At 38.1% G+C, this 12,513-nt stretch overlaps 1 protein-coding gene across 1 annotated transcript; it reads left to right on the top strand.

The window, feature by feature from the left end:
• Positions 1-1,186: 1,186 nt before the first annotated feature.
• On the top strand, positions 1,187-11,884 carry asah1b (N-acylsphingosine amidohydrolase (acid ceramidase) 1b). Its single transcript, XM_050044922.1, has 14 exons — positions 1,187-1,345; positions 1,490-1,536; positions 4,045-4,135; positions 4,221-4,307; positions 4,420-4,498; positions 4,596-4,670; positions 4,762-4,807; positions 4,909-5,053; positions 5,195-5,249; positions 5,352-5,433; positions 7,386-7,517; positions 7,926-8,049; positions 11,009-11,065; positions 11,144-11,884. The coding sequence occupies exons 1-14, from the start codon at positions 1,277-1,279 to the stop codon at positions 11,231-11,233; spliced, it is 1,179 nt and encodes a 392-aa protein (XP_049900879.1). The 5' UTR covers positions 1,187-1,276; the 3' UTR covers positions 11,234-11,884.
• Positions 11,885-12,513: the final 629 nt, after the last annotated feature.

The following is a 12,513-nucleotide window of genomic DNA, read 5'->3' as shown; positions in this document are numbered from 1 at the left end:
TATTTCGAACCAAAAACGTAATAAAAAACAAACAAGACAAAGGAACAGTGTCTGAAAAGGAGTAGGTAGAAGTAAAACTTATATGCCCCTACCCCTTTCTTACATTTCTTCTTTTAACTCATATATTATTTCAACAAATTCCCAAATTAATTTACAACTTATATTCAACTATCCCCAGTCTATTTACCACCCAATTAAATAAATAAGTAATAATTCCAGTTTATTTACAGTCCAAGATCACTATTGGTGTTAGTGAAAATGTGACAAGAGGCCCCAACTAGACATATTTTTTATTTGTAAAGAGTCACAAGCAAAAGATCGGGAATTGCTAGTTTTAATACATCACAATGCTCTGTTTTTAATGTAATATTTAACAGTCATATGCTGTTTTATATAAATCTTCATCTGAAAAGTAACTAGTAACCATAGCTGGCAAATACATGCAGTGAAGACATATGTACCACATTTCCCAATAACATGTAGTGAACTAGAAGTATGAAGTAGCGTAAAGTCAAAATATACAAGCAAAGTACACTGTGCCTAAGAACAGCCCTTTAGTAAATTTACTTAGTTACTTTAGTTTGTCTATATTAGGCCTATTTAAGTGATTAGTTTTTACAGTAGGATATTTCTGTGATGAGTGTACAACAATTAAAATTATACACATTCTTTCATTAAATATTTTATTGTGTTTCCTTACTCTCCCATACAACTCAAATCGGCTGTAGCTCTTTAACTGTGAACACAAAGGTGCATGTGTAAGTGTCTACACACTTGATCATGTAGCGTATCATATGTTATTAAACAGATTATTTAACCATGTGTAAAGTTACTCTGTGAAGCAGAACAGTGTGAGACAAATATATTTTGTCAGTCAGTCTTTTATTAGACACGCAGCTGTGAGAGGAGGAAACAATCCAAATCAAGCATATGAGTGGTCATGTTATTTGTTTTCACTTCCGCATGGAAACAACCACCGGCCATCGGTATCGAGGGGTGTTTTGTGTCACTTTGTTACTGTATTTGTCGGAGGCTGTCACTTTTATGGCAAACAGACGAAAAATAAATAAATTTCTGATTTATTTGATAATATGTGTGAATATTTTTCGTTTATTTGTACTAAAGGCGTTTCATGTCCATTTAATAGCTTCCGGTTTCCCCTCCCGTGCATAAAAGTCAGGTCACTGTCACGAGGTAAACAGAAGCAGCTTCCGCAGTAAACTTCATGTACTAACTGCTGCTGGTCGAGAAACAGTTTGGGCGAAATCCTCCAAAAATGGGTCACTGTGTTTTCCTTATTTTAGCGGCTGTGCTGTCCGTCGCAACGACACAGTTTATCCCACCGGTAAGCGACATTTCTGCCTCATCATTATGCTGTTAAACCCGTTATTTTGTTAAAACCTTAGTTCGTTGTTTAACTTCATCGAGCTTATTGATGTTTTTTACTTTGAAGTGACACAGAAACCTTTTAATATTTGTTTCTTCACAGTATACAGAAGAATGTCGGACAGGAATGTATCCACCAAATGGCCCCACGTAAGTATCATTAGTCTGTAAAAGTTAAAGTCATTGAACTGTTTTGTAACGCCTCATACCTGAACTGTGCTACCTTCACTTGTTCCACGTAAACCTCAAAATCCAAATTCACAAGTTGCAGTCAGCACATGCTGCGTTTAGCTGAAAAAATAATTGAAATGAAAATTGTAGATGGGCGTGTGTTTGTTGGCGGCTGTTTGCTTTAGAAATTAAATGTCACAAAGCCTCTGCTGGAAGTAAAGATAAGGTACATTTGGCAATGATCCATTAACTGATGTTGTGTAATTATTGAGGCACTCCACCACTTTTACACATTAAGGTCAGTTTACATATCAAAATGAGCTCTGTGAAAACAGTTGTATAATGTTTTCTGCTACTGTTACTAAGAAATTGATCATTTAGTCATTTATCAAGCAAAAATGCAAAACATTAGCTGGTTCCAACTTGTCAAATGTGAAGATATGCAGGCTTTATTTTATGTAATTGTAATGCAAACTGACTGTCTTTGAATTTTGGACTTTTTAAAGATGTCTACTTAGGCGCTGAGAATTTACAACTTAAATTATTTTTAAAATGAGTGATATAAAACATAACTGGCAGGATAATCAAAATGATAATTATTATTAGATGCAGCCCGATGAGGCTTCAGGACAACACATCTGTTACAGACATGCATTTTTAGACAAGGGGATAACATTTGTAAGTTGGGTGTTTTACAGGCAGTATGCTAATGTCTTGTAGGGGAAGTGTAAAATTTAGTGTTGTGTGAGTTTCACCCATGATAGGAAATAAAAAGCAGAATACATCAGCCTCTGCTGCGCTTAATTTTCACCATTCATTATCAATCTGTCTCTTGCAAGTGCCCCAAATACATGAAATACTAAATAATAAATTGCTGAAATACCATTTACACCAGTTAGCCACAGTGTGTACTCCCTTTACAATAAATTGTGGTTTTTGATTTCCCTCTGTAACCTCGTGTCTGTATTGGTGTTTTTAAAAGTATATAAATTGAAGAGAGGCGTAAGAAGACAAGCACGGGAATGCAAGACACATATTTTGTTTATGAAAATATTCTGTGGGATGTTGCATATAACTCAAATTCACATTTCCAACAACAGCACTAGAAGACAGCATACCTTCCTAGGCACATTGGTCTACTGATGCCGCAGTCATTTTAAAGAAAAATAGAATAGGGCTGCAACATTTATTTTAATAAGTGATTTACCTTTTAATGAATTTTGATGTAGCGATTCATGGTTTACTGTAGAGATTGTCAATAAGAAGAGGACAATGTAACAAGTATCATCTTCACATAGCTTGTTTTACTTGACAATTAGTCCCAAATTCAAAGATTTACAGTGATATAGAAGTTACTGTGATACAAAACAGAGAAAAGCATAAAAATCCAACATCTGAGAAGCTGAAGCCAGAAAATTTGGGAGATTTTTGTTTGATGAGTAATTAAAATTAATTTAACAAACAAATGAACACCCATCAGCCACAACATTAAAAAAACTGACAGGTGAAGTGAATAAACTTGGTCTCAATTCGAGGCAATGTTCTGCTGGGAAACCTTCATCTGGATGCCACCTGACATGCTCCACCCACCCAAGTACAACCCCTCACAGCAACGGCACTTCCCAATGGTAGTGCCCCCGCCCCCAGCAGGAAAATACTCCATGCCACACCGCAAAAACTGCTCAGTAATGACCAGAGGAATGTGAGAAAGAGCTCAAGGCGTCAACCTGACCTCCAAATTCTCCACATCCCAGTTTGATCGAGCATCCGTGGGATGTGCAGGTACCCCACCTCGCAACCCACAGGACTTAAGATCTGCTGCCAACACCGTGGTGCCAGACACCTATGCCTATGCCTTAAGAGGTCAGAGCTAAATCTGATCCAGAGAGGCCCCACAGTGGATCAGGGGTGGATCTGGGGCACTGACACATCCCATGAATGCATGATTAGATTGGGATTTGGGGAATTTTAAGGCCAGGTCAACGCCTTGAGCTCTTTCTCATGCTCCATGGGTCATTCCTGAACAGTTTTAATGGTGTTGCATTCAGCATCGTCCAGCTGGGGGGGACTATCAGGGAGTGCTGTTGCCCTGGGGGGATGTACTTGGTCTGCAGTGATGTTTGGGTGGGTGGTGCGTGTCAAGCAGCATCCACATGAATGCCAGGACCAAAGGTTTCCCAGCAGAACATTGCCCTGTAACAAGATGATCAGTGTTATTCACTTCACCTGCCAGTGGTTTTAATGTAGCGGCTGATCGGCGTATTTTGTATTTGTATCCACACACAGATCAAACTGTGATTTACAGGTAAGGTATAATTGGAATGCACGGCTGAACTGCTGCTGCATTTTACCTCCAGAGGCATTGCTTTTCAATTGAATTCAAAACCGATAAATACACATCACGTCTCCTCAGTGATTTTGTGAATAGGATGTTATCGTTTGCATTGTTATGCTCCGGCGGTTTTACAGCGTTTCCTTTCTAATCAGGTTCAGAGGAGCTGTCAGTTGGTACACAGTGGACCTCGACTTACCGCCCAGCAAGAGATGGACAGCTGTGATTACTGACAAAAAAACTGATGTAAGAACGCTGCCTGGTGCTTCAAATTAGTCTCACTGAAATATCAGGGGGTTTTTTTCAACTCCTGATCTCTCTCTTTTTAAAGCTGATCGAAATGATTCAGGCCATCAAAGACTTGGCGAATGCTTTTGTGCCCAGTGGAAAGCTGATTGAGCTGGTTGACATTACGCTGGTGAGTGTTTCTTCTCTCTCTGTCTGAACTATGTCTTCCTCAGAGTAACTGCCATATTTGTGTAGTCATGAAAGGCTTTATGACTGCTGTGGGTTTTTATAATGTTTTGCAGCCTCTGATGGTGGACACACTCCCAAACCCTTTCAGTGATGAAATCAAAGGCATTGCAGCTGTTTCAGGGATTCCTCTTGGTAAGAAAACACAAAGTCTCCAATATTGTAAGTGTTTTTAAAAATGTCCCATTGACCTCTGCTGTTGGGGTTTTTTTTTTCTGTTTTAATACTCTAGGTGAAGTCGTGTTGTTTAACATCTTCTATGAGGTGTTCACTGTGTGCACATCAGTCGTTGCAGAAGACAATAAGGGTGGGTCATCGTCCAGAATCTGATTGCTAGATTAATTAACTTCAAATGTTTCGACAGCGCTAAAAACCTTTTGGGCTTTGCACTCGTACAGGTAACCTCGTCCATGGCAGAAATCTTGATTTTGGATTATTTATGGGGTAGGAATCTCCTCCTAAAATCACACATTTTTAATCTTGATAGTTTTGACTCAGATCTGGTGAAATAACAACTCATGAGACGGTCGTGTCCCTCTTCACAGCTGGGATGTGAAAAACAAGTCATGGATCATTAGCGAGAAACTGAAGCCGCTGGTGGTCAACCTCGACTTCAAGAGGAATAACCAGACTGTCTTCAAGTCGACAAACTTTGCTGGATATGTTGGCATGCTGACAGGAATCAAGCCTGTAAGTCATTTAGTATCACAACTGGATTCAGTCAGCATAAAACATCATTTAACATCCATGAAAACTGTTGAGTTGTGTTTATCTCGCTGGAATGTGGATGTAAGATTAAAAAGGTTTTCCTCTGTTCTCTCCTCCATGCAGCACATATTCACTCTGACTATGAATGAGCGCTTCAGCCTGGACGGAGGTTACATTGGTGAGTGATTAACAGTCTTGCTCAGCACTGTTTCTACAGGCATTAAAGACAAGGTCTCTGTTTTTTGTCTGCTTGTCATCATCTAAATCTGTTTACATGCAGGAATCCTGGAGTGGATCTTGGGACAGAGAGACGGGATGTGGATGAGCTTCCTCACTCGCTCTGTCCTAGAAAATGCAAACAGGTAATCCTCTTGATATTTAAAGGGACAGAGAATACCGTATGACTCTTGCACATTCTTCATGCTGAGTACGAGCTTTTAGCCTCAGGCAGACGATACAGGATGTTCAAATTTAAACTGAATACTTTTAAAAATTCATTTGTGCCAACATTTTAAATAATGTTGCTTGATGCTTTAGGGGCTGTGTCGTGCTTTGCTTATGGTGCTCTCCTGTGTGCTGGTGTAATGTGCAATACTATTGTTTTTTTATGTTTTAATGGCGTATGCTTCATTTTTTCTGGATTATTATTGTAAGGCAGCAATACTTGTGCAGCTCTTGAGTGCAAGACAATTTTTCCTATGGGGACAATTAAGTATATCGTACGGTATCGTATCGTATCGTATCGTACATTATAGTTTTCGTCCACAAGTGTTCCTTTATTGTTTCTATAAGCAGGTCCCTGTATCATTTGTGCCCCCTGTTCTAGCTGCATGCATATGGGAACCAGTAGCAGCTGCTGGTCTTTCAAACAGGGGAAGCTCACTTTAAGTTTACATCATAAAATTTGTCATATTGTAGCGAGGCAGTAACTTATAAAAGGAACATTTAATTGAAGCCGCTTTTCAACCACACTCATGCCATAGAACCACAGCAACACACACCCCAAAGACTTTCAGATGGGTTTAACGGTGAAAATGAGCTATATCGCTTATGGAAATAAGGAACTCCAGACGGCACTCTGTCAGAAGACTCCACTCGCCGATGCCGGTGTGCATTTCCAAAGCGCTGTCAATCACAAAGGGGTTCCACCTTTTAGACAGTTCCTCCAATCATCATGCATACACGAGCGTCTTCTCCCGCCTACCCTTCCATTAGGTCCCAGGGAAGCTGAGCCTCCCTGGAAGTGACGATTTTGTCGCATTTATCCAATGACCGTCTCGCTTTGCTGCATGAAAAAAACCTGCTCAGCGCTGTCTCATAGGAATGCTTGGAGGCTCCGCGTCCACCGTGCTGACATGAGAATGTATGACAGGGAGGTCGCGTTTGAAAACTGGTGATAAACAGCTGACGTTTGAACATCACAGTCATGATGTTAAACGCATCCTAGCGCACGTTTAATGCAATGTAAATTCTTATTTTAATGTAAATTCAGTAGTGCATATTTGACCATTTCTTCTATGAAATTTTAGGGGAAGTTCAGCCTCCCTTGTTGTCTCAGAGCAATCGCCCCTGCTGGGGACACACATTCACAACACAATCATAGTGATGATGTGATTTGAGGTTAGTAATGCATATCTCTGTCTGATGGCAGTAATGTGCTGTAAAATGTTGCAGTGCACCAGTATAAAAAGAAGAAGAAAGCCATAAGCTGATGTACAGAGTGCAGGTTTAAAAGGAAAATGCTTTGCAAATGTTTTTTTATTTGTTAAAGAAAATTGCATTCAGCATGTTTGTTAGGTATTAAGGACTTAGATGAAGCAATTTGCTGACAAACAGAAGAGACAAAAAAAAAGATTATAAAGAAAGCTCCACAGAGTTTCTCAGCATCCTGAAAAATAAAATGCTCTAAACAGTTTCTAGGCAACTTTATTTGCACGGTACAGTTTAACAACAAAGCAATTTAAATGCTTAACAGAAGACATAAAACTGTATTGAGACAAGAAACACAAATAATAGGATTTAAAAGAGGAGAATAAAATGGAAGATTAAAGTAAGCTAAATTTAAATTTATCAGGAGAATAAAGACTGCAGTGCACGTACTCCGCAGTGTAAGACATGAAGTGTGTCGTCCTAAATAATAAAAAGCAGTGGCAAAGAGAGAAGTTTTAGGCAATGGCTTCAAAGAACTGAGTGTTAAAGCAGGATTCAGTTTGTCTGGATCCAGATTTGTGATGCCTAAAAACTGAATGCTGCCTCTCCGTGTCAAGCAACGCTGTCTCTGTACCAACAATGAGTCTTATCCTATTCTCACCAGCTACGAGGAGGCCAAAACCTGGCTGGCTCAGACCAAGCTGCTGGCTCCAGCTTACTTCATCCTCGGAGGGAACCAGACGGGCCAGGGCTGCATCATCACCAGGTCCAGACTGCTCAGTATTGATATCTTGGAGTAAGTACTGGAGCTTATTCTGCGCTTTCAGAGCAGCCATGGTTTTGTTTTTTAAATGCTGAATCACAATGTGAATTTGAATGAAAAATAAGGACGGATGTATCAGACAGTCCTGAGCAAATCAGAAATGCTGTACCCTACAAAACTACAATGACATGAGGCAGTGATTTGTGCTGAGTTGTGCCTGACTGACCTTTTATGTGTGGAAGATTGGTGTCTGGTCTTTTGTGCTGCTGTCACAATGACGCAGCTCTTTTTGTGTTTTTCTTGTGAAACATCACTTGCTCAACTAGGAACTGACGACAGCTTTGGTTTCAGATCACCTGATTTCACTCTATATCACAAATCAGTTGCTTAGCGTAGCTGCACGTCACATGTTGAGGTTTTTATTTAATTATTGTGTAACAGGATTGACCTGAAGCTGGGCCGGTGGTACGTCCTGGAGACAAACTACGATCACTGGAAGGAGCCTTTCTTCCTGGATGATCGCAGGACTCCTGCCAAGAAGTGCATGAACCAGACCACACAGACAGTGAGTACTGATGACAGATGTGGAAGACGTATTCAGATCTTTTACTCAAGTAAAAGTACCAATACCACAGTGTAGGAAAGAAAATCATAAAAAAAATTGGAAATGTCAGAGAAATTAATAAAATTGTAACAGGGTAGTATGTCATAAAAATGTCCTATTTTTTTGTTTTAAATTTATATTTCAAAAGTTATTGTATAGTAGGCAATTTAAAAAAAAATGGAGAAATGTTATAGTGTGCAATAAAAAAAGGGGGAAAAAAGAAGCCATAATTTAAAAAAAAAAAAAAAAAAAAAAAAAAAAAAAAATCCATAGTATAGTATTCCATAAAAACTCAAACTCAATTGTCAATGTCAAAAGAGAAAACAAAATTTTTTTTAACAAAATACTATGTCACAAAAATGTGACATACATTTTTTTATCAGTTAAAGAAATTTCTAAAAATGTCATAGTATAGTATGTCACAAATATAGTTTAAAATTGTGCATTTAAAAAATCATAATATAGTATACCATTAAAAAAAAAATCATAAAAAATGTAGAGGTAGGTAGAATTACTGTTACAAGTAAAAGTCATGTATTCACAATTTTACTGAAGTAAAAGCACAGAAGTATTTGCTTCAAAATATAATGTGAAAGTACTCATTGAGCAGAGTGACCCATTTTAGAACAATAAATATATTACTTTTGGATTATCAATAGTGACACATTAATATGTAAGCATCATTCATGTCATTGGTAGATGGAGCTAATTTTATTTACTGTATTGCCATTGATGTTAAACTGTAATAATCCATCAGAATGTAAAAGTTGATTGTTGTTAAATATAGTTTTGTGAAAATCTGAATATGTAAGAAGTAACTAGAGGCTGCAGCTGTCAGATAAATGTAGCAGAGTAGAAAGTACAATGCTTGCCTCAAAGTAGTGGATTAGAAGTATAAAGTAGCAGACCAGTGGTTCTCAAATGGTGTGCCGTGATGCCAATCCAGTTGTGCCGTGGGGTTTTGTGATAACCACATATTATGCTAATACTCAACTGGCCGTTTACAAAAAGTTATGGAACACTTTTTAATTGACTGTATCAGTATGTTGTGTGCACCCATTTCCTAATAAAGAGGCAAACAAATTTAATTTTAAAAAACCTTCAAACCTTGACCTATTTATCGCTCTTTGTGTCTGGGAATTATAGGTGTGTGTGACACATTAAAAGCCCTGATTGGCAGCCAGTGTGTGTGATGATAACATTTAAAAGGAGAAAGCCGTGAGTGGGACAATGGATCGCTTTACTGTACGGAGCAAATTATAACAAAGCACCAGAGAAGACAACCTACCACTGAAAGAAAAGAGAAAAAGAAATTGTCAGTAGACAGTATCACGAAAGCTACCTGTCTTATTTTTTCTTATTTTTATCATCTTATGTCGTGGTAAGAGTGGTAACACGTTATGGAAGCTATCGGCACAGATATAAATACAGGTGTGCCTTGGGCACAAACAGTTTGAAAAACACTGAAGTAGAATACAATGGAAATACTCAAGTAAAAGTAGAAGTACCCAACATTTCTGACAAAAAATCTTTCTCCTATCATCATTGTGATATTCTAACACGCCATAATCTACTGAGTTTTGACAATCTCATTACTTTCAAACGTGCATGTGGTGTGTATAAGATCTTGAACGGACTTGCATCCCCACCCCTGAGTCAGTTTTTTAAACGTAAATCCACCAACAGTACCAACACTAGAGCAACTACAAGAGGAGACTGTGAAATCCCATTTAGGCGCACTTCCTTCTCACAGACTGCTCTATCAGTCAGAGGCAGCAAAATCTGGAACAGCCTGCCAACCTCCATGAGAGACTGCTCTACATTTCTAATTTTTAAAAGGCATTTGAAAGACTGGTTCAAGGCAAATCAGACCTGCAATCACTGTTAAGTGACTGTATATAGCCCCCCATGTCACTGCAGATGACCCCCCCCCTAGACATGTGCAGTGACATGGGTAAATCTGCACCTCATGATAACACGACAGCACTTTACAAATGCACCACCTCTTCTCAATCCATCTTAGCACACTCCAACAAGAAATCCTGTTCTGGTCTCTGCATTGTTGCACCTTCATTCCATCTGTCCACCTTTTGACAGCTCATTTCTCCCATTCCCATCCCATTCAAATTCAACTTAAACTTAACCTTTACAGTGACAACTGCCGTGAGCACTGCAGCACTTATATGAGCACTGCAGCACTTTATTATTTTACTAATTATATTCATATGATACATTATGTCATGATCATCTGTATTATTTTGCACTGTATGTATTGGTTTTGTTGTGTTTCTCAATCCATTTTAGCACAACTTCAACAAGAAATCCTGTTTTGGTCCTTGCGTTGCTGCACCTCCATCCCATTTATCCACCCCTGACAGTTTCAACTCTCCCAATTTAACTTATTCTAATTTAATTAAATTTAGACTTTCACTGTGACGACTTTTATGAGCACTGCAGCACTTTATAACTTCATATATCATATACACTATGCCAGTGACTCATGGACTTGCATTGTTTCGTCTATTCACTATCCATAGCCTCTCGATCAACTATTTTGCACTGTATCATTTTGCACTGTACGTATTGGTTTCTCGTTGTGAATTATTGTCTATCTGTTTATTATTTGTTTTACATATTATGACTTATGTGTCCCTGTTTTTGTGATTTTTAATGACCTGAGGTCTTTTTAACATCATGCCAGAGGACTACAGTTGAAAATTAGCCTTTGGCTAACACCGGCACATTTACAGCAATGTTCATTAATGTGCACTGTCCCCTAAATAAATAAATAAAAAATAAAAAATTCCACCACTGACTGATGACACCCACCTCCTGTAAAGAACTGGACAAATTTCTGAGTAGAGGGTGTGAATGTTTGAACAAGTAGAATGACGCCTTTGATCTGTGTCTCTTTCTTTAGAATATCTCACTGAAGACCATATATGACGTCCTCTCAACCAAACCAGTGCTAAACAAGGTGAGTCCCAGTGTCCATTTTTATTTGTTAACTTAAAGAGTAAGTGTAGCTAACTTTTCCTCACTGTGTTTCCCACAGTTGACGACATACACAACGTTGATGCAAGTGTCAGAAGGAAGCCTGGAGTCGTATATCCGCGACTGCCCAAACCCCTGCATGCCCTGGTAACACTCCAACCACTGAACCCTGATCAGTTTGTGAATGCCTATCTGCACTGAGAAGCTGTGACAGAGACGAGCTCGGCTGATTCTGGGACACAAGTTGAGGTTGATCCTTTAACTGTTTGCACAGCTTCCAAATCACCTGAACCAAAGTTTGTCTTGTGTTTTTCCGACTACTGGGGACGACTTAAAGCTTTGAAATACTAAATCCTATTTTTTTCTGTCACGAGGGAAAGTGGTTCAGAAATGAATCAAACTTGTAAATGTTTCTGTTATTTTTACTGTAATAATGTAAATGTGTTATTTACGAGATGAGTCCATCAGTGGATCCTAACACGGGCATTCAGACCGCAGAGATGAATCCTTGTGTTTAATTCAATTAATGCAAAAATATTGTTCTAATTTATGTTAATTTTCTCAAATCCAGCCCACTCTCACCACTCTGTGCCTCCACACTGTGTGGTCCTGCATTAATGTTAGAATTTTTTAATCCGTGTTGCAAGTCAAAATGTTTAACGACTAAGTTAGTTTCAGGTACTGTCTTCCCACATGACAACTGACCTTTTCACTCATTAATAATGACAAATGTACCTCAGTGCTGACCTCTTCCTTGTCATTTTTAAAGATTGTTAATAAAATTTCCCAAATTAAAGTTCTACTTGTGTTTCAGACATAATTATTTTATATCTGAGCTGGTTTGAGCTGAGCAGATTTCTCATTTGGGGCAGCAACTTTATTATTAAATTAAATTTATGATTACATTACATTATTTTATTTATTTTTATTTAATTGTTTTGTCCATAAAATGTAAGAAAATGGGGAGGAACACCCTTCACAATTTCCCAGACAAGTGGTGTCTTCAAATGTCCAAAACTCAGGGTTATTCACAGAATATGCTGGAATCCTGAAGTTTAATTTAATATCTTTTAAGACCCTTATCATAAATTTCAAGACCTCATTGCCACTTCCAACACTTCAACTTACATTTACTATACATTAATTGTAAGATAGCACAGCTAAAGTCATAGTGTAGTACGTCCAAAAAATGCCGTCATAGTATAGTATGCTATAAAAAAGACATACAATGTCAGTGTTAAAGAAATTCATACAAAATGTCATAAAAATGTCTTTAGTATGCCTGCAAAATTCATTTATAGTATGTCAGAAATGTTCATAAAAATCAATGTTAGAAAAATGTTAAAAAATGTCAATTCAGTCATAATTTGGTACACCAAAAAAAAGGTCCTATTATAGTCTGCCATAAAATTATCATAGTAGGGTAAGCCA

Source organism: Epinephelus moara, chromosome 5 (genome assembly GCF_006386435.1).
Source record: "Epinephelus moara isolate mb chromosome 5, YSFRI_EMoa_1.0, whole genome shotgun sequence".
Classification (NCBI taxonomy): Eukaryota; Metazoa; Chordata; class Actinopteri; order Perciformes; family Serranidae; genus Epinephelus; species Epinephelus moara.
The sequence above is the reverse complement of the archived record's forward strand: the minus strand, read 5'-3'. Positions and strand labels throughout refer to the sequence as shown.